At 42.3% G+C, this 25,770-nt stretch overlaps 1 protein-coding gene across 2 annotated transcripts in view; it reads right to left on the bottom strand.

Annotated features, from left to right (window-relative positions):
• Nucleotides 1–25,770, bottom strand: part of MTHFD1 (methylenetetrahydrofolate dehydrogenase, cyclohydrolase and formyltetrahydrofolate synthetase 1) — a 74,187-nt gene that overhangs the window by 14,610 nt on the left and 33,807 nt on the right. For both annotated transcript variants that reach the window (XM_017533978.2, XM_037740450.1), the window contains exons 9-22: nucleotides 23,027–23,154; nucleotides 22,121–22,218; nucleotides 21,757–21,930; nucleotides 20,731–20,867; nucleotides 17,974–18,020; nucleotides 16,428–16,535; nucleotides 16,221–16,295; nucleotides 11,029–11,131; nucleotides 8,144–8,220; nucleotides 7,008–7,148; nucleotides 5,521–5,589; nucleotides 5,116–5,227; nucleotides 4,877–5,016; nucleotides 2,113–2,154 (exon numbers count right to left, since the gene is read on the bottom strand). In XM_017533978.2, the coding sequence (XP_017389467.1) occupies nucleotides 2,113–2,154; nucleotides 4,877–5,016; nucleotides 5,116–5,227; nucleotides 5,521–5,589; nucleotides 7,008–7,148; nucleotides 8,144–8,220; nucleotides 11,029–11,131; nucleotides 16,221–16,295; nucleotides 16,428–16,535; nucleotides 17,974–18,020; nucleotides 20,731–20,867; nucleotides 21,757–21,930; nucleotides 22,121–22,218; nucleotides 23,027–23,154 (1,451 nt within the window). The remainder of the gene's footprint in view (nucleotides 1–2,112; nucleotides 2,155–4,876; nucleotides 5,017–5,115; nucleotides 5,228–5,520; nucleotides 5,590–7,007; nucleotides 7,149–8,143; nucleotides 8,221–11,028; nucleotides 11,132–16,220; nucleotides 16,296–16,427; nucleotides 16,536–17,973; nucleotides 18,021–20,730; nucleotides 20,868–21,756; nucleotides 21,931–22,120; nucleotides 22,219–23,026; nucleotides 23,155–25,770) is intronic.

Here is a 25,770-nt window from a genome sequence, read left to right as displayed (position 1 = left end):
AAAAAGAACCGAGCTGGATGGTAGCTCACACCTATAATCCCAGCACTTTGGGAGGCTGAGATCGGAGGATCACTTGCACCCAGGAGTTCGACACCAGCCTGCCTGAGCAACATAGGAAGACCCTGTCTTTACAAAAAATTTAAAAACTAGCCTGGTGTGGTGGCATGTTGCTGTAGCCCCAGCTACTTGGGAGGCTGAAGTGGGACAACTGCTTGAGCCCAAGAGTTAGAGGCTGCAGCTATGACCACACCTCTGCACCACTCCGGCTCAGGTGACAAAGTGAGACCTTATCTGTAAAAAAAAAAAAAAAAAAAGAAGAAGAAGAAATACCACAAAATCTGAAGGGAAACAATTAAGGAAATGTACCTTTAAGTATGTTTACTACAGCCCTGGTTGTACCATTGGAAAATTATAAACATAAACCTCCTCCAAGGAGGACTGAGCCAATGAATTACAATATAAACACTCAATAATATTTATCATGCAGATGTTATAAAAGTGAGACCCATCTGTGTCAACATGGAACCTGTCCAAGATGTACTAAAGGTGCAAAACCATCGAGAGCTTAATTATTCCATTTTAGGACAAACACAAAAATACATGTGTATACTTCTTTAAATGTTAAGTATGCACCAAACTGTTAAGAGGACTCAACTCACATACATTATATTCTCCTAATGTTTAATTATTATTATTTACAAAGGGTATATTACTACTGTAGGCTTAACAATACAATAAGTATTTTAAGAATAAAAGAGTCTTCTTTAAAAATACATATACTGAATCATAAGCAAAACCCAGCAGTAATATTTGTGTATCCCAAAAAAGCAGAAATGGGTAGGATAAAAGGTAGAAAACAACAAGCTTCATTATAAATGTGATAATGCATAAATGTGATTTATGCTTTTTTTCCTTTAATAATTGAAAACTGAGATTATGGTTTATTTGAGCTTCTAAAGAACACTGCTAATTCTTTACTTCTAGTCACTTGAAAACCAATTAATATGTAAGGCTGATAGAGAACAGTTTTAAATAAGTAGAATTTCTTAAATGAAGACACCAGCTGGGCCAGCTAGGGGCAGTCACTGTAATTAGACACAGGAAAGGCTGTGGGGTGGCAGGAGGGCCAGAACTGTGAATTCCCCTCCTACGCGTGAATCAGACAAATGACCATAAAAGGCAAACCATAACTCAGAAGACAGGCAGACTGAAGGTACTAGCAATTTTTTCTAACCAATTTTGAAATACTTCATTTGGGGCCTTAACAGTGACCCTGTATTGCTTGATAATAGCTTCCAAAAAGGCAGAAAAATTGAATTAGCAGTGAGGGCAGGTGACCTTGCCACCTTATCTGATGGCCTGTCTCTCCTGTAACCACCCCAAACTGGCTTTAGAAATGTTTCTTTAATGGTAAATGACATAACTATGAAAATGTTTGAGCTCACCGTTGTTCTCTGGGCTCCTGTTTGATGCTATATATATCTAGGAAGCTTTGCCTAGAAAAACAACCAGAATGCTGACCATGTATCTTGGCCCTTTAATATGGATTTAAATTTGCAGAGGAGAAGCCATTTCAGAAAAGGTCTCTACTTGCTTCTGATCTGAATGGCATTTGGGACTTACCCAGCCAATACACGGAAGCCCATGGAGGGGAACTGCTATTAGTCTTGGACAGGATTTCTCCACCTCACACTCCTGACATCTGAGTTGGGTAATGTTGTGGGGGCTGTCCTGTGCATTATAGGATGTCTAGCTAGCAGCCCTGGTTTCTACCCACCACATGCCAGTAGCACTCCCCACTTCCAGTTGTAACAATAAAAAAGTCTCTAGGCATTGCCAAATGTTCCCGGGGTCAAAATCACCCCGCTGAGAAGCGGCCACTGGTCTAGGGCAGTGGCTTATTGACACTCCATGTTGGACAATTCTGTTTTGTGAGGTGCATCTTCCCTATCTAGTCATTTAATATAACTCCTCAGCACACTGCAGGCCTTTTGGCATCTTGCACCCTGGTCACAGCAATAACCCATATATTTCCACATGGGCGGGGTGGAGAAATGCTGATTCAGAGTGTGATGCTTTCTAGGACACATGATGAGAAATAACTGAGGTTACCTCCTCTATGTAAGCCTTGGGAAGAGGCAGTCCCGCAGTGACCTGGAAGGAAAAGAAACAGAGTCAGAGGCATTTCCTATTTAAATCTCCTAGCTTAAAAATGATACTTGTCATGTGTTAAAGGCAAAAGTCTGCAACGCTTGCAGGTCGTACAGTAGTATAAGATTATTTCCTGCCCTAAAGGCTTAGGCATGTGACCAGTCACACAGCACAGAACAAAAACGACTGCTTTGAGCAGCATGGGAAACCTTTGTGGCCTGAATTAAGGAGGTAAGAAGGACCAGATCGATGGCATGAGAGGTGGAAAGGGGTGTACCCTAGGCAGGCACAGTGACTCACTGAGTGAAGGCCATAGCAGTGGGGGTGGAAGTCAAGGGGAATGTGGGGAAAGAGGCAGCTGTCGGGCCTGCAGAAGCCACCCTAGGATGCCTGTCGATTGAGTCCGTGATGAGCCCTGCAGTGGTTTCATGTGCTGGTCCACAGTGCCAACCCGGCATTGGTGGAGCTGAACTGTGGTGCAGGAACAATACAAATGAGGGGAAACAATATAGAAGGATTTTCTTTCTCTATTTTAAAGTATTTATAAAGGATCGAGGTGCCTGGTCCCCACCCCATCCCCGCCTTGATCTATGCAGTGGCTCAGCCCTGTTGCATCCACAGAAATCAACAAGTAGGTGGAGGTGTCCTATCTCATGGGCCCCACCAGATGCACTGGACAGTGATTAAGAAGCTCCGTCCTCTCCCATTGCATAGTGAGACAATGGTGCTCCTGAATGGGCCACATGGAGGCAGAGCAAGAAGCAAGGACCTTACAGGTAGCTTCCCTTTGGCAAGCTAAAGGGAGCGGGAGGCCTGCTCTCTTGACAGGGCCATGTGCAAATGCTCCTTTCCATGTGTGGCATTATGTGACATTATCCTTACTGTGAAGTGAGGAGGAAGCAAGGAAAGGAGGTGCGACAGTATGAGGGTGAGTGACGGGTGCAAGAGAGAGGAATATCAGTTGTGATTGGGAAAAAAAGAGAAGTCTATCCTGCACTACTAGCAGAAAGGGGTGTGCTGGGTTGGGAGTGTCTTTGGCATCTCAGGGATAACTAAGACTGCACAAGGGTGCTGGGGCTGTTAAGGCAGCGTTCCCAGTGTGCTCTGGGGACTAATCTTTTGAAGGGGTCCATGAGGTCAAAACTATTTCCATAAGATTCCATAACATCTTATGGCCCCTTTACTCTCACTATCATTCTCTCATTGGGCATATAATGGACTTTTCCAAAGGTTTAAGACATGTGATGTCAGAACAGATCAAATCCTGTCTTCAATTAAGCCAGACAGAGAGAAGATCTGAAAAATGTATAATGCCTAAATTTTGTTGGGAAAATATAGTGCATTTTCTTCTTATTTTTTTTTTTCCTTTAAGATGGGGGTTTCATCATGATGGCCAGGCTGGTCTTGAACTCCTGACCTCAGGTGATCCACCCACCTCGGCCTCCCAAAGTGCTAGGATTACAAGCATGGGCCACAGTGCATTTTCATGTTTACAAAGTTCTTTATGTTAACATGTAACTCAGTTTTAATTTCTAATATGGTAACTATCAATAGCTATAACCTACATAAACAAAAAAGCTCTTTTAGGCTCTCAGTAACTGTCAAGAGTGCAAGAGGTTCTGAGGCTGAAACAGAACCGCTACATTAGGACAAACCCTGACCACCACATTAAGAAATTTGATTTTTATCCTGTAGGTGAGGGAGGCCTTATTTCCTAAGTTACAGTACAAGATCCTGGAGGACAAGAATTCAATAGTTTTTCAAATGATTTCAGAAAACTAGCACCATGTCTTTTCATGTAGGCCCTAAAGAAAAGGTGTTAAAATACCAGGATAAAAGTAGTAAGAATTGGCTAGGGGCAGTGGCTCATGCCCAGCACTTTGGGAGGCTGAGGCAGGAGGATCACCTGAGGTCGGGAGTTCAAGACCAGCCTGACCAACATGGAGAAACCGCGTCTCTTCTAAAAATACAAAATTAGCTGTGCATGCCTGTAATCCCAGTTACTTGGGAGGCTGAGGCAGGAGAATGGCTTGAACCCAGGAGGCAGAGGTTGTGGTGAGCTGAGATCACATCACTGCACTCCAGCCTGGGCAACAAGAACAAGACTCTGTCTCAAAAAAATAAAGAAAAAAAATAGTAGGAATTTCTACTCAGAGAAATTCTAAACAGTAGGGTTCAGAGAAACACAAAATTCAGGCTGGAAGTGAGGATGAGCTAGGCTCTACCTGTTTCTCTGTTACCCAGGGTGGCCCTGGGCAGATGCGCCATTCTCCTCTCCTCCCTCCCTCCCCAGGCTGTTGGAGGCCCTGCCTAGCATGAACTCAAGAAGGGACTGACCTCTGTCTCAGCTAAATGGTTTGGTTGGCTGGTTGCCAGCATCACTATACAGAGGGATGAAGATTTAAAAAGAACAGTCTAAACATAAAACAGTTTTTTGTGGGGCTAGCCAAGCACACGTCCTTGGAGGGGTTTAGATATTGTCAGATGTTCTCCTCTGAAAGGTAGGCCAGGCAGCCAATTTTGGCCCTCTTAAAATGCTGAGTGCTGACAGTGCCGGTAACTGTTCAGGTGGCCAACATGAGGGCTGTCTGCCCATCCCTTGCTTTTGCGCCCTATCAGTCACGCAGATAAAAGCAGCTCAATCAAGAAACGGGCAGAAGTCATCCAACTTCCTTTTGGCCGATAGCACACTGCCGATAATCAGATACTTCAACTTGCCACTCACCGTGGGGCCGCCCCCGTGCATCTTGAGAGCCCTGACAGTGGCGACAAGCACCACCACGTGAGGGCGGAGGCCAGAATACCGGCATTTGATGTTAAAAAACTTTTCCATTCCAATGTCTGCTCCAAATCCCGCTTCTGTCACTATAAGTAAGGAGGAAAGCAACAGTAAATATGCCATCCCATTTCCCTGATGTTAAAAGAAACATACAATCTATTCGTTGGTGATGCAAAAACACTAACCTACAAACCCTTCCGGGCCAACAAGCTTGAGTGCCATCCGGTCTGCAATGATAGAGGAATTGCCGTGTGCGATGTTGGCAAATGGGCCAGCATGGACAAACACTGGAGTGCCCTGTGGAAACCAGGACACCGTGAGCTGAGCTGCCAATCCTGCTTCATAGTGGGATCACACACTCAGGGTATGGAATCGATTTAGAATCAGAAGGAAAAATACTTCCCAGAGAGAAAATACAAAGTCATCTGTTTTATTTCAGTAACATCCCAGTCACAAGTGTGAGGAAGAATGGGAAGAAAAGAGATGAGCAAGTGGGGAGGATCTCGACTACCCCGGTTAAGTGTGCTTTATAACCGCTCTGCTCTGACTGTCTAAAACCAGTTCAGGAAGGCAGGCGTCACTCTGCTCACCTCCAATGTCTGCATGAGATTGGGCTTGATTGCGTCCTTCATAAGCACTGTCAATGCACCACTCACCCCCTACAAAACAAATGCGTGCAGCGTCAACTACCACCAGCAAAAAAAACCAACCTTCTGAAATCAACATTTGACATTCTAGGCTTTCCCATGTTAGTCAGCTTGGACCAATTTGTACTTTCACCTGAACTGGACCATTCGTGGTTTTTTTCTGGATATACTATGAAGTTGCCAATTATTTTAAGCAGAGAGAACAGAAAGAATAAAAATGACATTCACCTGTTAATTTCTGGAGAAACATGTAACTCTGGAAACAAGCATCTCAATCAAGCTCTGCTGCTGACTGATGTGAGAAATCCATTTTAGACAAGTTTAGAGCATGTAAATGCTCGTTCCTAGAGTACTCAGCTATTTGTAACTCTGGTATCTGGGCAGAAATGGCTATAAATATCAAACTCAATATATGTCTCCCAAAGCTGAAACTACAGTATTACCCAAGAGTTCAATACCAACTCTTTTTTTTTTTTTTTTTTTTTTTTTTGAGACAGAGTTTTGCTCTTGTTGCCCAGGCTGGAGTGCAATGGCACAATCTCGGCTCACCACAACCTCCAGCTTCTGGGTTTAAGCGATAAAACCCTCCTGCTTCAGCCTCCCGAGTAGCTGGGATTACAGGCATGCACCACCACACCCGGCTAATTTTGTATTTTTATGTATGTATGTTGGTCGGCCTGGTCTTGAACTCCCGAGCTCAGGTGATCCACCCTCCTCAGCCTCCCAAAGTGTTGGGATTACAGGTATGAGCCACTGTGCCTGGCCGTTCAATACCAACTCTTAAACATCAGTTCACTCCATTAAGCCATCAAAGTAAAGCTGAACAAACTAGCAACAAAGATAAAGCAATAGTACTCTTGATGTTATCTGCAAATTGAAGTCATACACCTACCCTTGAAGATGCCCACAGGATGAAGATGTTACTCAAATCACCTGTTACTTGTGATCTATTGCTAGAGCATACCACCTATTATTCACTCTGATGTACTTTTTAGGCATTTCCTAATTAACTTGTAATTAGCAAAATAGGATTAAATTGATGAGTTAGCTGCAACATTTTTTTTTGTTTTTTTTGATATGGAGTCTCACTCTGTTGCCCAGACTGGAGTGCAGTGGTGCAATGTTGGCTCACTGCAACATCAGCCTCCCAAGGAGCTGGGATTACAGGCGCTTGCCACCACACCCAGCTAATTTTTGTATTTTTAGTAGAGACAGGGTTTCACCATATTGGCCAGGCTGGTCTCGAACTCCTGACCACAGGTGATCCGACCGCCAGCCTCCCAAAGTGCTAGGATTACAAGCATGAGCCACTGAGCCCAGCTAACTGCAACATCTTAAGTAGAACATTAAATTTTGTCATTAATAACTGCTGAAAGACCCTAGGACAACAGACAGACACGTCACCAAGCCTAGCATGCCTGGGTACCCACCAGATCTTCGGCACTGATGGGCTCTCCTTTCTTACTGGATGCCACCACCATTTTGCCCAGTCTTTCTCTCATGTCTTCTAGAGAAGTGGTGAGAGCCAGGACAGCCATAATTTCACTGGCCACAGAGATATCAAACTGGGCCTGTGGGCCAGGAAAAGAAACAATAGCAAAAACTTTATGTTAAACCAGAAGTATGTTCGAGTCCTTGATGGTAGCAAAAGGAGAAAAAAAAGTTTGAACTGCAAAAGTTATCCTTTTTTACATCTCAGGCTTAAACAAAAAGCTTAAAAGGATAGGATAATAGAATACTACCCAAAATACTTAATGAAAATAACCTTCTAAGAGCAAAGAAATTTTAATTAATTATTCCAAGACCCTGAGTTGTCTTTTTTGAGACAGAGTCTCATTCTGTCGCCCAAGCTGGAGTACAGTGGCACAATCTTGGCTCACTGCAACCTCTACCTCCTGGGTCCGGGCAATTCTCATGCCTCAGCCTCCCAAGCAGCTGGGATTACAGGCACATGCCACCATGCCAAGCTAATTTTTGTATTTTTTCAGTAGAGACAGGGTTTCACCATGTTGGCCAGACTGGTCTTGAACTCCTGACCTCAAGTGAGCCACCGACCTTGGCCTCTCAAAGTGCTGGGATTACAGCGGGAGCCACCGTGCCCAGCCTTGAGTTGTAAATTTTTTAAAATAAATGTTCCAGTAGGACCAAAAAGCTATTGTTTTATCCCTGTGAAGGCTGCTTATAATGCGCTTATCGTTTCCTTCATATACGAGGCAGCAACATGGTAGCTCTCAGTACCTCGTGGTTCTGTATATCAAGGAGATATACAGTGAAATGGCTACAAAAAAGAAGCAATTTTAATCAATTTCTATGTAAGGATATTCACTTCGGGCTCTCCACCTCCAGGAAAAAATCCTGGGGGAAAAATACACAGGTGACACATGGGATTTATTGCAAAAGCTGTCAGGAGTGCTCAATGCCACACACCTACTCACTTCCATTTTAAAAGGGAGAAGGCAGAACAACACCTGGCAGTATCAATCGTATGAGAGAGGATGGAGGAGGAGAGAAGCAGCAAGATCTACTGCCTCTGAACTAATTTCCTTGGAAAGGGACAAGTTATTACCGTCCGTGTGTGACCTTTCTCCGTTGGAGCCTGGCCAATTGTGATCTTCCTCAGGAATCTATCATTGGTATCCAACACTACAGCAGACAGGCAAGATATAGAACAATTTTGAGTAAAAGGACCACAAAGTTAAAGGAAACAGCAGAGTTTTAAAGCAATAAGTCTAATTTAACGATTGTCTATCAATATTTAACTTCAAATTTGATAGCAAAGCTAGAATATGTGTTAAAGTTAAGAAATCATGTTCATATACCATAAATACACAGGACTTATTTTTAAAGCAAAGGAATGAGGGGTGGCTTGGTTTTATTCCATCTAGAGAACAAACAGTTAACTAGAAATCTGGAATCTATTTTAAAGCATATTCCATATTATAAGAAAAACAGAGCAGTCTACATTTTTTTTCAAAAGGCTGAGGTTTGTGTTGTTGTTCTGTGGGATGATGACTCACTGACTTTCCACCACCCTAAGAAACATATGAGCCATAAAATCAGGGCAAGTGCAAATATCTTTTGAAACATGCTGGGTGCCAGGCGTGGTCTGAAAATTTAGGAAATGTAGCACACTTAGCAGAGATAATTTCTATTCTGATGAGAGAATATCTATTCAATCGTATAACCACGGAAAACGTGGCAAAGCTCAAGCAACTAACCAACTAATGACCTCCCAGGACTAACTACTGTTAACATTTTAGCGTACCACTCCATTCTGGTTTTTTGTATGTGTAGTGTAATAGGAAATATATTTGACCTTTGTCATGGGTTCCTGACACAAGGCTCATAGAGCTCTTGGAATTCCAAGTGTGATAGAAATGTCTTGTTATTCATAACAAACTCCTTTTGATTACACCTGAGTTTACACTAATAAGTGACTTATGGTAGGTCTCCAAGACAGTCTCCAGAAAGGGCTGGTCACCAAAAAGACCAAGTGATTAGAGGACTGGAACTTTCAGTCTCATCCACCACCCTCTGGGTTAGGTGTTAGGGGATGGAGACTAAGTTGTATAAAACTCTTGAACAACATGAATTGATGAGCCTCTGGGCTGGTGAACACATCCAGGTGCTGGGTGAGTGAGGCACCCTACCCTCCTCTTCCATCTGGTTGTTCTGAGTTGTATCCTTTATAATAAACCATAAACACGACTGAAATGCTTCCTCAAGTTCTGTGAGCCATTCTAGCAAATGAACCTGAGCAGGGGGTCGTGGGCAGCCTCCAGTTTTATAACCAGTTGGTCAAAAGCACAGGTGACAACCTGGACTTGGATACGTGTCTGAAGCAGGGGCAGTCTTGTGGGATCTGCACCCGACAGTGTCACAACTGAATTAACTCAGAGGATACTCGGTCAGTATCCAACAGAGAATTGAATTGTTGTGGGAGAGAAAAACTACCCATCTGGTGTCAGAGTGAAGTACTGAGAGTACTGTGAGTATAGAGAGGAAACAGGAGTTGCCATTTCAGTATCAAATGCCAAACAGTATCAAAGAAACACAAAATGAAATTGATCCATATTCTTATTAATATCATCATTGCTGGTGGCTGAGTATGTTTTGGAAGAGAGTTTTTCATCTTAGATACTGGTGAAGAAGTAAGAGAATATGAGAAGCTCAGAGTACAAATTTGCCTATATATTTTGTGGAATTTTTTTCTTTCAAGATGTTTTCTATTTCAAAATTAAAATAATTTCAAAGTAAAGAAAAAAAAACATAAAATGAACAACAAAAAAAACCCGGTTCATACTCTAAATGAGTCAAGGAGAAGCATTTTTAAGGCACTTGATAACATGCCAAATTATTTTCCACAAAGACTATCACAATACCAAAAGCAGTGTCTTATATAGCAATCAGACACACATACGTACCCCACTTTTGCTGTAATGTGTTGTTAGAGCCAACCCTTATTTTTTAAAAGAAAAAGTATCAAGTTTCATGTAACTAATATTTCTGTAAAACATTAGCCAGTCAATAGGTGTGACTGCCTCTACTTTCTTAGAAAGCATGAATGAGACGCGAAACAAAGGAAAAGTAAATTAGATGCTAAATTTTCAAAATGGACCTTTAGCTTATTCCTTATAAAATATTACACCTTTTGTCTAAAGCTATTAAAGCAAAGGAAGAGAAATACCAGTGTCGTTTTAGACGTTAAGAGTGTCATCTTAAAAATGCCATTAGCTAGCAACAGTTATTGAGTCAATGAAAATCACAAAAACATTCAGTAAATTGGCCTTCAGCTGCATTATGCATGAGTGGATGAAGATTCCTTCTCAGCAGTGATAGAGTAGAAGGTTGCTCTGTTGATTCAAAGTAAAATCTAAGTTACACTAGTTGTGCGCTGAGAAAAGTAACATATGGCAGTGAAGCCAGGCAACCTACTTACTAAATTGGTAAGTGTTTAAACCTTGAAGGCTACCTAATATGTTATAAGAGAATTTAATAAAATGAGGTAAGAAATGATTAGGTAAGCTAGAGAGCTACAGGAAAAATCAAGTCACTTCTGCCACGCAAGAGTTCTGAGAATAAAGGTCACACATGATTCAAAAAGTGATTAAACATAATTTCTCCGCTTCATGACACTAAAACTTTTTCCATAAAATTAAATTTGTAAAATGTTATTTTTGGTTTAACTACTCTCATTTTGGTCAACACTGAATAGCCAGCAAAATGTTCGACTGACCGAACAAAGAGAGATTTGATGACAGCTAATGAGAAATACTGAGAGAAGTGGCAAGAAAAAGAAATAATGTCACCATCTTGGTCATGTCTTAGCTGGTAAAATACCAGTATGGAAGCTTCTGAGCCTCACATTTTAACAACTCTTCTGGAGGGTGTGGGGTGTGCAATATAGCCAAAACAAACACTGCTTATATCCTGTATATCCTGCTCTGGTACCTCTTTGCCAAGTTATGGTTTCTGGATCAATGTCCAGTCTTGCAAATCGGTTTATCTCATCATCTGTCAGTGTGGTAGGGTCAGTCTTCTCAATGCCTAGTCTCTGAAAGGGTAGGAAAATGAAAACATAAAATAAGACAAACAGAAGCATGATAAACGTAAAACAAAAATTTTAATCCCTGTCTCTAAATAGAATCCCCTCTAGGAAATGCAAACCATCTTAAATTCAGAAGGGAAACTGTGAAAGCTGGAGGTTATTTCCTACTGTCATCCTAAAAACAGACATTACAAAAAATTATCTCAAAAATATGTTGAGTTTATTCAGGAATGAGAGATGAGGATTATAACCTGGGATGCCACAAATATGCCTCATGAGGGAAGAGAAGCTTTTATTAGCAAAGAAGGAAAGCGCGGTGGCTCACGCCTGTAATCCCAGCACTTTGGGAGGCTGAGACAGGAAGATCAACTGAGGTCAGGAATTCGAGACCAGCCTGGCCAACATGGTGAAACCCCGTCTCTAGTAAAAATACAAAAATTAGCTGGGCATAGTGGTGGGCACCTGTAATCCTAGCTACTCAGGAGGCTGGGGCAGGAGAATTTCTTGAACCCAGGAGGCAGAGTTTGCAGTGAACCGAGACTGCACTACTGCACTCCAGCCTGGGCAACAGAGTGAGACTCCACCTCAAAAAAAAAAAAAAAAAAAAAGGCGGGGGAGAGTTTTACGTAGTCTGCTTACAAACAGAATTTAGGTCCAGGCTGCAATGAGCCATGGTTGTACCCCTGCACTACAGCCTGGGTGACAGAGCAAGACCCTGTCTCAAAAGCAAAAAAAAACAACAAAAAACAGAATTAATTGCTCCCAGAAGGTGAAAGCCAGAGTTGTCAATTCATTGGTGCAGATATTATTGGATAAATGTCCTTTCAAGAGCATCTTATCTGAATTACTGCCATCCTAAAGAATGTCTAGTGATAAGTCTTGTCATGGAAACATAGCTATACATGTGAAATGTGCAAGCCATGCAAAGCAGGAAATGTGTGAAGCACGTGAAGGGATTTCTTGTGGGGTTTTATAAAGTCCTTGGAAACAATTTTGTTTTTTTTTTTGAGACAAGGCCTCACTCTATCAATTAGGCTGGATTCTAGTGGCCCAATCATAGCTCACTGCAACCTTGAATTTCTGGGTTCAAGGGATGCTCCTGCCTTCTTAGCCTCCAGAGTAGCTGGGTATAACTACAGATACATGCTACCACACCTGACTCATTTTTTAAATTTTTTGTAGAGACGGGGTTTTGCTTTGTTGCTCAGGCTGGTTTTGAACTCCTGGGCTCAAGTCATCCTCCTGCCTTGCCCTCCCAAATTGCTGGGATTACAGGCCTTGCAAACAGTTCTTATCATAGACACGTAAGTATGAGCCTCCACTTCTTTGTGCCTCCCAGCTATTTTTGGTGGGTCTGACAAAACTGATTTTCTCCCAGTATCTGCAACTTTCACATTACCCACACAAGTATTATTAACATGTTTGTCCCTATAACTGAGCACCAGAAGTATTTCCCTAGGCCTAGACCTAAATAATCATAGAATCACAGTGGCCAAGAAGTGTTGTAAAACACATATGCACTTCCTAATTTACCAAACCCATTTTTTTGTTTGTTTTTGAGACAGTCTCACTCTGTCACCTAGGCTAGAATGCAGCGGTGCATCCTCAGCTCACTGCAACCTCTACCTCCCAGTTTCAAGCGATTCTCTTGCCTCAGCCTCCCCAGTAGCTGAGGTTATAAGAGAGCGCCACCATGCCGGCTAATTTTTTTTGTATTTTTAGTAGAGACAGGGTTTCACCATGTTGGTTAGGCTGGTCTTGAAATCCCGACCGCCAATGATCTGCCCACCTCAGCCTCCCAAAGTCTTGGGATTACAGGCATGAGCCACCACACCTGGCCCAAAACCAAATTATTTAAAGAAAGCCAATTTTGCAAAGTGCAAAGCTTTTTCAATCAGACAATTGAGAATAATTCAAATGAAATTTTAGGGAGGGCAGAAATAAATATCAATAAAAATTAATATAAATCACTTTTCCATGCTTTTTATGTAGTAAAAGTACTGACTTCTGTCTGTTCCCAAAGGCACCAAAAGGGTTTTTATTTTCCTACTCACAGAGTTTGGGAATTTTACACATTTATGGTATATACCCAGATCACATCCTGAAATGAAAAAAAAAATGCTTCTACAACATGTTAGCCTTTTCTTCTAACTCATGGTAGTTCCGAGTGAACCCAGCAAGCCTCACTTTCTCCATAGTTTCTTTCCTTTGTTTTTTTTTTTTTTGAGATGGAGTCTCACTCTGTCACCCACGCTGTAGTGCAAAGGCACGATGTCGGCTTACTACAACCTCCACCTCCTGGGATCAAGCAATTCTCCTGCCTCAGCCTCCACAGTAGCTGGAATTACAGGCAACCAGTAGCTGGTATTACAGGCATCCGCCACCACACCCAGCTGATTTGTTTTGTATTTTTAGGAGACAGGTTTCACTACGTTGGCCAGGCTGGTCTCGAACTCCTGACCTCAGGTGATCCACTCGCCTCAGCCTTCCAAAGTGCTGGGATTACAGTTGTGAGCCACTGCACCAGCCTTTAGTTTCTTTCCCTAAATTTTTAATTTTTCTTCTTGAGACAGGGTCTGTTGCTCAGGCTGGAATGCAGCTGGTATGATCTCAGTTCACGGCAGACTTAACTTACTGAGCTTAGGTGATCCTCCAACCTGAGCTTCCCAAGTAGATGGGACTACAGGCGTGTGCCACCACACCTGGCTAATTTTTGTATTTTTTGTAGAGACAGGGTTTTACCATGTTGCCCAGGCTGGTCTCAAACTCCTGGACTCAAGCAATCCACCTGCCTCAGTCTCCAAAATGCTGGGATTACAGCCTCGTAATAAATGATATGTGCTGCTTATCATCAACAATGGTTCTGGCTGCATGAGCCACCGCACAGGGCCCAGAACTACTCTTGATACTAAGCAGCACATACCATTTACTGAATGCTTACACATGCCATGCTGTTTAAAGATACATAAAATTCCTTTCCTTCTTCAATAAAATTATACATAAGTATATATTGAAATTTTATTTTTAGAACTCTCTGTGGGCCCAGTGCAGTGGCTCATGCCCATAATCCCAGCACTTTGGGAGGCCAAGATGGGAGAATCACTTGAGTCCAGGAGTTCAAGACCAGCCTGGGCAAGATGATGAAACCCTGTCTATGTTAAAAAAAAAAAAAAAAAATCTTCAAAAATTAGCCAGGCATGGTGGCATGCACCTGTAGTCCCAGCTACCTGGGAGGCTAAGGCAGGAAGATCACTTGAGCCCAGGAAGTGGAGGCAGCAGTAAGCTATGATTATGCTACTGAACTGCAGCTGGGGTGACAGAGCGAGACCTCATCTCTTAAAAAAAAAAAAAAAGCTGGGATTACAGTGGCTCATGCATGTAATCCCAGCACTTTGGTATGCAAAGGTTGGCAGATCGTTTGAGCCCAGTAGCTTGAGACCAACCAGCCTGGGCAACACAGCAAAACCTAATCTCTACAAAATGTATATATCAGGGCATGCTGGTTCCTTGCTGTAGTCTCACCTATCCAGATGGCTGAGGTGGGAGAATCGCTTGAGCCCTGGAGTCAAGGCTGCAGTGAGCTGTGATTGCACCACTACACTGCAGTCTGGGTGACAGAATAAGACCTTGTCTCAAAAACATAAACAAACAAGTCGGGCACAGTGGCTCACATCTGTAATCCCAGCATTTTGGGAGGCCATGGGGGGTGAGGATCACCTGAGGTCAGGAGTTGGAGACCAGCCTAGTCAACATGCTGAAGCCTCATCTCTACTAAAAATACAAAAATTAGCTGGGCATTATGGCAAACACCTGTAATCTCAGCTATTCAGGAGGCTGAGGCAGGAGAGTTGCTTGAACTCGAGAGGTGGAGGTTGCAGTGAGCCAAGATCGCACCATTGCACTCCATCTTGGGTGACAGAGTAAGACTCTGTCATGAATGAATGAATGAATGGATGAATGAATGGATGAATGAATGAGTTTGAGACCAGCCTGACAACATAGCGAGACATGGTCTCTACAAAAAATAAAATAAGAAATTAGCCAGGCGTGGTGGTGTGTGCGCCTGTAGTCCCAGCTGCTCAGGAGGCTAACGTGAGAGGATTGCTTTGAGCCTGGCAGGTGGAAGCTATAGTGAGCTGTGATTGTGCCTCTGCACTCCAGCCTTAGTGGCATAGAGAGACCCTGTCTCAAAAAAGAAAACATAAAACAAAACACCTCTCTTTTGCTATTCCTTAATGGTCAACCCTCCCCTTCAACCATAACCTTTAGCATCTACTGATCTGTTCTCCAGCACTATAATTTTCTTTCTTTTATTTTGAGAATATCATATAAATGGAAGCAGGCAATATGGAAGCTTTTGAGACTGGCTTCTCTCACCCAGCATAATGCCACTGACATTCATCCAAGTTGTTGCTTGTATCAATAGCTCATTTATTTTTATTGTATGGAAGTACAAGTTTGTTTATTTAATCATCCACTGGAAGACATTTAGATTAGTCCCAGTTTTTGGAGATTATTAATAGTGCTGCTAAAAACATTAATGTACAGATTTTAATATGAACACAGTTTTCATTTATTTCGGGTAAGATTTCTGGGTCAGGCAGTATGGTGTATGCTTACTAACTATATATTTGTTATAGAAATTCAAAAAAAATATAAATGTAATCATGCTTTTAACTCTACCATAGACCTTATCTATTCAGGGCAAGGCAAGTATTGTTTTACAGGTAAATAAACAGAGAAACAAGTTATTTAAGAAATTTGCTTAGAGTCCCAATGATGTAAACTCCAAAGGCTGCTATGCTGCCACAATGGCATCCTGACTCTTGTTCATGTTATAAAGGAAGTGTCAATTTTCTTCTTAGCTGAGGGCAAGCTGTCAGTGTTCTATTTATTCCAGACTAGCCACTTCTAATCTATAAATAAGAAATAACCTCTACCATTAATCTTTGCTATGTATATCGTAACTTTAAGACTATAATTACTGATGTAACTTGATATAAAGTAGGCTACTCCAAGGAGACTTTTATGTCCTAGTCAATAATCAGATTCCAGATTCCACACAGTATAAAAAATCTAGAAGGAAAAAGCTTACCTTTAACCTTCGGATTTGGATATCGGAGAACTTTCTCACTCCATTTACTGATGGCACCAAACGATTAAAGAGAGCCTTAAAGAAAAAAAGGGGCTTTAAGATGAGAGGAACCCCATTGCTTTGCTACCTGCATCCTCAGCACCCAAGAAACCAACATCAGTACTTTCAAAAGTGCTCAATGGGGTTCAAGGGGCTTTGGCATCCTACCTTGTCTGTCTGGGTCAGTTCATGAAATATCCGAGCATCAATGGCTGCAGCAACGAGGTTATTAGCTGCAGTGATGGCATGGATGTCACCTGTGAGGTGAAGATTAAACTACAAAAGAACAGAAGCCACATTAGTCTCCCAGCTGCTCTGTATCTTTCCAACTTTCATTCTATTGCAAAGTTCAATCCCTATTTTAAAGCCAATGAAATACTGATGGTTTGGAGATCAAAAAGTCCAAGATGGTGCCAACGGAGGAAGAAGAAAAAGTGAAACAATATCGGCCGGGCGTGGTGGCTCACGCCTATAATCCAAGCACTTTGGAGGCCAAGGCCGGCGGATGACCTGAGGTCAGGAATTCAAGACCAGCCTGACCAACATGGTGAAACCCTATCTTAAAAAAAAAAGAAAAAGTGAAATATTGATGGCAGCCCAGCTAGTAGACAAACACCCAATATAGGGAGTTCCTGAAAACAGAGGACTGGCTGGGCACGTTGGCTCGCAACTGTAATACCAGCACTTTGGGAGGCTGAGGCAGGCGGATCACTTGAGGAGTTCAAGACCACCCTGGGCAACATGGTGAAACCCTGTCTCTACTAAAAACACAAAAATTAGCCAAGTGTGATTGTGCACACCTGTAATCCCAGCTACTTGGGAGGCTGAGGCAGGAGAACATGGGAGGTGAAGGTTGCAGTGACCCAAGATCACACCACTGCACTCCAGCCTGGGTGACAGAGAGAAACTCTGTCTCAAAAAGAAAAGAAAGAAAAAGAAAACATAAATAACCAAGTTATCTGTCCCCAGAAGAATCTCCTCCCAAATACAGAACGTGCAGTTTTTCCAAAATGAGATGTCCAGAGACCACAAACACCACGCCACAGGATCAACAGCGCAACACTGGGTTACTGAGGACACTTTGAAACAGCGAAGAGGAGTATACCGGAGCAGCACCAGCCCTATGTCTACGCATGGTTCCCTTTTCTGCAGTTACTACCCTGAATTCCTTGTGTGTTGGTACTTTCCAATACCATGTAACATTTGGTCAGTTGTTTATAATGATCATTAACACCGAAAGCCAAAGTTTGAAACCAAGCTGTGTCACAAGTCTGCAAATTAAGACGTTTTCCCCCTAGGTGTTGCTTCTGCTTAGAAACAAGTCATCTTTCTAAGAGCTGTACAAAAAAGGCTAATCTCCGGAAAGAAAAAAAACTATAATAAAGGATCTAAGCTGGGTGTGGTGGCCCATGCCTGTAATCTCAGCACTTCGGGAGTCCAAGGCGGGCAGATCAAGAAGTCAAGCGTTCAAGACCAACCTGGCCAATATGGTGAAACCCCGTCTGTACTAAAAATACAAAAATTACAGGTGGCATGTACCTGTACTCCCAGCTACTCAGGAGGCTGAGGCAGGAGAATTGCTTGTACCCAGGAGGCGGAGGTTGCAGTGGGCCAAGATTGCACCATTGCACTCCAGCTCTGGGCGACATGGCGAGACTCCGTCTCAGGGAGGATGGGGGATGGGGAAAATCAGTCAAATCCCAGAATACTTTACCTCTTCCATAGGAATGACCTGGGAGTAGCCGCCTCCTGCAGCGCCACCTAGGGGACAGGTCAAGGGTAGGGACTCAGTTAAACATGCCTCTCGAATGACTTAGAAATCAAATACATGCAAATGGATTTTCGTAACTAGTAAGCACATTTATTTATTTACTTTTTATGATTATTTGGACAGTTTTGATCAAGTGTTTTCTAATGCTAAATAGTCTCTCAATTGATATCTAAGTTTAAATGACAAAACCATGAACACATATATACCTACTCATTATCTTTAGAAATAGGTTCCTTGTGGTTACCAGCATTTGTTAAAAGACCCAGCTGACAGTTACATAAAGGCAAACCTGTTCAATTTCCTACTCTCATGAAGCTACTTTGGCTTTTAAAACAGAAATATTTAAAATACATACACCCACAACAAAGACTACAATTTTTCCTAAATAATGTTTCCTAAATAGATATAAATAGATTAGGCTGTTAGAAGGCAACCTAATTGCTAGATTTTTGCTGGCCTATTTGGATTACAGGTTGAGTATCCCTTATTTAAAATGCTTGGGACCAGAAGTGTTTTAGATTTGGGTTTTTGTTTTCCAGATTTTAGAATATTTGCATCATACTGATCAAGCATCCCAAATCCTGAATTTAAAAATCTGAAATGCTCCAATGAGTCTGTCCTTTGACCATCATGTCAGCACTCAAAAAGTTTAGGATTTTGGAGCCTTTCCAATTTCAGATTTCTGATGCTCAACCTGTATTAACCAAAAGCCAGTTGAAAATGTCCAGGTCACCAAGCATGGTTGTAATCCTAGCCTGGGAGATCAGGGCTGCAGTGAGTTATGATCATGCCACTAAACTCCAGCCTGGGTGGCAGAGCAAGACCCTATCTCAAAAAAAAAAAGTCCATGTTACTACATTATTAGTGCAATAAATGTAAATCATATGTATATATATATATGTATATATATATTAGAGTCTCATACTGTTGCACAGCCTGGAGGGTGGTGGGCTGGGATTACAAGCACACACCATGTCTGGCTGATTTTGTGTTTTTAATGGAGATGGGGTTTGCCATGTTGGCCTGGCTGGTTTCAAACTCCTGGCCTCAAGGGATCCAGCCACCTCGTCCTCCCAACGTGCTGGGATTGCAGGTGTGAGCCACTGCACCCAGTCCAGTGATATATTAATATGTATTTTGTTTTTGTGAGGCAGACAGCATGCAGTGAGGCAATTTGCAATAAGAGTAAAAGAAAAATAATGGGTTCAACAAGCAGAACAAGGAATAGCTAGTGATGAAGTTGAAAGGGGGTTGTTATGACAAGCTCAAGAGCAGAACTAAATGAGTACATTTATAAAACAGGTGGAAGGGTAGGCCGGGCACAGTGGCTCATACCTATAATCCCAGCACTTTGGGAGGCCAAGGCGGGCAGATCATGAGGTCAGGAGTTCAAGACCAACCTGGCCAACATAGTGAAACCCCATCTCTACTAAAAACACAAAAATTAGCCAGGCATGGTGCACATGCCTATAGTCTCAGCTACTAGGAAGGCTGAGGCAGGAAAATCGCTTGAAACCGGGAGGCGGAAGTTGCAGTGAGCCAAGATCATGACACTGCACTCTAGCCTGGCCAACACAGTGAGACTCTGTCTCTAAATAAATACATACATAAATAAATAAAATAGGTGGAAGGGTGAAGGTGTACCCGGTGTCAACATTTGCAGTAATTGCTAGAACAAGCAGAATGTGATACCCTGTCACCAAGCAGAGAAAGCTAACTCTAAGAACCTATCATAATTAATAAAAATTACTTTAATTAAGATAGCAGCTGGATGTGGTGGCTCATGCCTATAGTCCTAGCAATTTGGAAGACTGAGACAGGTCGATGACTTGAGATCAGAAGTTCAAGACCACATGGCCAAAATGGTGAAACCCCATCTCTACCAAAAATACAAAAATTAGCCAGGTGTGGTGTGGTGGTGCGCACCTGTATTCCCAGCTCCTTGGGAGGCTGAGAAAGGAGAATCTCTTGAACCCAGAAGGTGGAGGTTGCAGCGAGCCAAGATGGCAGGACTGCATTCCAGCCTGGGCAACGGAGCGAGTGAGAACCTGTCTCAAACAAACAAAAAAATTGCATGTATGCAGTACTGCAAAATAAAAATCTCAAGGTAAAGTATGAGTATGGTAGTAGTTTAGAGCTTGAAATCGACATAGAAGAATCACTCTGGTACTTAATATAGGTGCCTTTGACCAAGTCACCTCTGAAGTCCCAGTTGCTGCTATTGTAAAATGGTGACAATACTATCTTGAATTGGATGATAAAATAATATGCTTAGACTGCTCAGCACAATATCTGGCACAAAGCATATACTCCATAAGGGAAGGCTTTTCTTATTCTCAACAGAGTGAAACATCTGTGGGGTTTGTCTTTGTCTCTAGAGTGTCAACAAGATGATCAGTAGCTATAATTACCTTTATTATTACGGTGACAATGGACTATTAGGGTTAAATAAAAGCACCTCCAGCTACATATTACAGATCCCAGAGAATCCCTGTGTAGTGGCCTACAGTGATAGAGGGAGTTGGGGAGATCCAATGACAGCCTTCATCAAAAGCATGACTATAAGAGGTGTGTGAGAATGACATTCCTGGTGTCCAAATGAGATGAGGACCCCATAAGCATCAGAGGTCGCGTGAGCCTGGGAGGACTGAAGGAGAAGCAGGTGCCCCGTCCCCACCCACAATCCAGGCTCACTAGTACCTTTTATTCCAAAGGTGGGGCCCTGAGAAGGCTGTCGCACACATGCAAAGACGTTCTGGTAGAGATGGGCACCAAGGGCTTGCACTAGCCCGATCGTTGTTGTGCTTTTTCCTTCTCCCAGGGGTGTTGGAGTTATTCTTCAAGATGAAAGCAAAAGAGAAAAAGGTTTACTTAAAGAATTACGTGTATCTGAATCACTAAGTCATACCTAGCAGACCCTAGAGACTGACTCTTAATCTAAAGATTAAGAAAGGCAAAGTCAGGCAAAGCAGTGTATGCCTGTAGTCCCAGCTATATGGAAGGCTGAAGCAAGAGGATTACTTGAACCCAGGAGTTTGAGGCTACAGTAAGCTATGACTATACCACTGCACTCCACCCTGGGCAACAGAGCAAAACCCCATCTCTTAAAGAAAAAGAAAAAAGACAAAAGACAAAAGTCCTGAAAGATATCTTTTTTTTAAGAGTCTTAGTTGTAATCTCCAAAAAACTTTAAATTAAAAAAAAAGATTCCTGTATTTTAGCTCTTCTTGCTGTAAGAAGCAAATATACCTTATCTTGTAAAAAGACACGGCTATAATTTTAATTTCTCATTTTATGTTCTCAAAAACTAGCTTTTTAATATAACTTAGCCCAGCAAGAAAAATGAATGTTTAGTAGATCCCTCGAATTAATGAATTTTGGGTTTCAAAAAGATGATTCTATCTTAAGACTAGGTTTTAAAACCGAACTCTTCTACTTACTAGATGGATAACCTTGACCAATTTTCTCATCTATGATTATAATCTATTCTTACCTGCCTCTCAGGATTGCTTTAAGGATCAAATGCGATCAAATACAGATGAAAATGCTAAAATCAAATTAAAGGCACCTGTACATACATGTGCCAAGTGCAAATGCAACACCTGGTAATAATGATCAGGACTGATACTAAGATTCGATGGCAACATGAATAAAAACCATACCCCTTGCTTATACCCATTACTGGAGATAGTTTAAAAAAAATAAAAAAAAAAAAAAAAAACATACCCAGTCACCACCACATATTTCCCATCAGGCTGGTGCTTCAGGCGTTCTAGTGCTGACAACAGAACTTTGGCCTTTGTTTCACCATATAATTCTACCTCTTCAGACAGCAGACCAATTTCTCGAGCCAGCTTACCAATGGGCTTTGGTTTGCAAGATCGTGATATATCAATGTCACTTTGGAAACAGAAAACTGGTATCAATGTTTATTCATTGAGTTTAAATTAATTCCACACTAATAGCAAGCCCCTAACCCAACCCCAACCACCGACGGTGCACTAGGAGGGAGCATATGTGTACCCATGGTGTCTGTCAACTAAAAACCAGTAATTCACAAAGTTTTAAATCAGTAAACGTGTGTTTTTACCTTGGAACAGGTGTCTTGAGGTTAAGGTTGTTATACTGAATCATCCACTTTCCTGGCTTAAATTTCTCCAGGAAACGCTTAGCACTCTCTACTGTGCTCTAAACAAAATGAAATAAATGGAACTTAGAAGAGGTGGTTATTAGGCCAGGCGCGGTGGCTCAGACCTGTAATCCCAGCACTTTGTGAGGCCGAGTGGACGGATCACAAAGTCACGAGTTCGAGACCAGCCTGACCAACATGGTGAAACTCCATCTCTACTAAACATACAAAAAAAATTAGCCAGGTGTGGTGGTGGTGTGTGGTGCATGCCTATAATCCCAGCTACTCAGGAGGCTGAGCAGGTGAATTGCTTGAACCCAGGAGGCGGAGTTTTCAGTGAGCTGAGATCGCACCACTGCACTCCAGCCTGGGCAGCCAAGCACGACTTCATATCAAAAAAAAGAAAAAAAAAGAGATGGTTATTTTAACCCTCACCTCGTTTCAAGCCCCAGGTCACTCTAGTTCAATCACAAATGAACTGCTTCAGACCCACCTATGACCAAGAGCTTCAGTCTGAGTTAAGAGTCAACAAGCACCTAACACATTGTGGGGCTGCTTGCCTGGCCCCTGTCAGCTGGTGCTCATTAGAAGGGGAAAGCAAACCAAAACAGACCAGGCCAAGCCAGTGTGTTTGCACTTTTCTTCTTTCAAAGTTATTATATCCCAAATGAGACTGGAATTATTCCATCCCTACTTTTTTCTATTAATGTGCCTATTATTTCTCTGTTTTTCTCTTCCGTTCTTCTCAATAGATCCACATCTTTTCTTTACTTCTGAGTAGGTTTTTGATATTTCTACTTGGGGAGAAAAGCAGCAAAACTCAATCAGCTTTTCAGAACAATTAGAGAAACTTTTATTCACAAGTACCTGCATTAACATTGCAACCGTCATGGGCCCTACGCCGCCAGGAACAGGAGTGATGAAGCTCGCCCTCTCTTTGGCCTCGTTGTATGCCACATCACCCACAACTTTTCTCCCATTTGGTTTTGTGTCATCTGGTCAAGGGGGAGAAATCAAAGCCAAGTCTCAGAATCACAATTCTGGTGATCAGTTATGACAAAAACTCAGCAGAATTTTGGGTGTGTTAGTCCCATCAGGCTCCACTGCTTACTTAACTTAAAAGCTATGGAATGACAGGTGTTTGCTATTTCTTAGGGAGAAAATTATTTTACGTGCACAAATTAACAAGACATGTTAAGTGGTTTTTCAGAACCCGGAGAATCCTTTTGCAGTTCCTCAGGTGGCAAATAAAATACCAACTGTTTTTTATTCTTAAAACTAACTACCCAGTATATAACGAGCACCTTTTAAAATGTTAATTTGCCAAAGCCTACAAAGGAAATTTTTTGAGTGCACAAAGCTCCAACTATGTCACAGCTGCCAGATATCGTTTCTACAGCAACTGTCAGCATTTTGTGAGCTCCATGTGTGAGCTGGAGGAACAATTCAACATCCAATTCCAAAGATGCAGCTACTTAAATGTATGCTAAAGGCAAAGAATATAATTACACTTCCCTTAAAAGGACACAAGAACAACTACAAATCTTACCAGCAAAGAATAGCTGCTATTCAAGAGAACAAAACCCAATGATGCATCATTGCTCACTCACACAAAGAACGTCCTACACTTGGCTTCAGTGCACTTCCGGGAGGGGCTGGGGCGGGCCTAGACCTCAAAGCAAGAAGGCTGCCCGGGCTGCATCTGGTAGTTTTAACCGCGTCACCACTTCTCTCTGATCAGATCACCACAAATGAGAGAGGAAGCTCCAGGGTGGAGGGAAGAAGCCAGAATTAAGAGATGAGCTGTAGAATCAGCTCTGTTATTAAAAGTTAGAGCCAGCGTGGTGGCTCATGCCTGTAATCCCAGCATTTTGGGAGGGCAATGCAGGTGGATCACCTGAGGTCAGGAATTCGAGACCAGCCTGGCCAACATGGTGAAACCCCATCTCTACTAAAAATACAAAAATTAGCCAGGCATGGTGGTGCATGCCTGTAGTCCCACCTCCAGAGGCTAAGGCAGAAGAATTGATTGAACCCGGGAGGTGGAGGTTGCAGTGAGCCAGGATTGCGCCACTGTACTCCAGCCTGGACAACAGGAACAAAACTTCACCTCGAGGAAAAAAAAAAAAGTTCTGCAGCTCCTGTGGGCTCCATATTCATCTGAAGTCCAAAATGCAAAGAAGGCTTAACACTACCTATCACAAGCTTGCTGAGGACAAAATGAGAAAAAGTGAAACTGAAAAAGCAGTCTCCAAATGCAAGAGTTTCTCTTTCCACCACAGATATGTAAGATATTTTTTTATATGGAGTAGAAGGAGCTGGTAAACACAACTCATTGGGATGGTTTCAGGTTTCTAAAAGATTATAAAGAGCAAACTACAACAGAACATTTCCTCTCACAACCCCTAGAGTCATCTCAAAATTCCAAGGAAATATAGACAGAGGTTTGCCCTCTGAACAAGTTTCAGTAGTCTTAAGACTGTAGTTAGCTTGAAATACCCACTGCATCTATTTCTATGTGTTAATGTTAGTCATTTTAGTTTTTCCATAGATAGGAGACACATATCTTTGACTACATGACTAAACGCAGCACTGGATGTGTTCAGTTTTGCTCCTAAACCACACACTATCAGGACTGATGAGACACTGCTAACTGTAAGACATCATCCTATCCACGAAGGACTGCTAACTACGCAGTGCTTCATGGACAGGATGATGTGGTCAGTGGAAAAAGCGACCACTATTCAACCTAAGTATATAACTTCAGTAATGGGCAAATGTTTTGATTATCTACCCCTAGTCCTAGAATTTCTCTTTCCTTGGGAAATTACATGTACAAAATTCCAGCTAAGCCCTGTAAGCTCTTTTACATTTAATTTGGGGACCCTAATAATAGAGGCCAATACAGAAGCAGCTACACTGGATAGGTTGAGACTGGATTGGAGTAGGGCAGGGAATCAGTTCCCTCTTTTTAACCCTTCCAAATAAAACACTACTGATCTGGCCCTTCTCAAATTATCTTTAGTAAGCCAACCGGGAAGAATACTTTCATGTGTTTCTCTGGCCAGTACTTTCTGCCCTGCACTTGAATCTTTAAAAATATTCTTTCTTTGAAAAAGGTATATACACCTTGATTCATTCTTAATGTGGCAAGTGACTTACAATGTTATCCCTGAGTGGATCATGCAAACTATTTAAATAATTGAAGTTATGAACCAAGAAGCAGCTCAGTGGCAGAATATGTTGCTTCCAAAATGAACATTTGCAAATAGCAGTCTTGAGGTCCTGCAGCCCATTTGCTGGTCTGCAACTGAGTGATTCTGCTATCCTTTGGGGGAAACAATAACACCCAGCTTTATCAGTATCCATTTGCCTATATGCCCAAGATCAGTAAAAACACTGTTGACCAGAGATCAAGACCATCCTGGTCAACATGGTGAAACCCCGTCTCTACTAAAACTACAAAAAATTAGCTGGGCATGGTGGCGCGTGCCTGTAGTCCTAGCTACTCAGGAGGCTGAGGCAGGAGAATTGCCTGAACCCAGGAGGCGGAGGTTGCGGTGAGCCGAGATCGCGCCATTGCACTCCAGCCTGGGTAACAAGAGCGAAAC

This window comes from Cebus imitator, unplaced genomic scaffold (assembly GCF_001604975.1).
Source record: "Cebus imitator isolate Cc_AM_T3 unplaced genomic scaffold, Cebus_imitator-1.0 Scaffold83, whole genome shotgun sequence".
NCBI classification, from domain to species: Eukaryota; Metazoa; Chordata; class Mammalia; order Primates; family Cebidae; genus Cebus; species Cebus imitator.
This window is presented reverse-complemented; position numbering and strand designations above follow the sequence as displayed.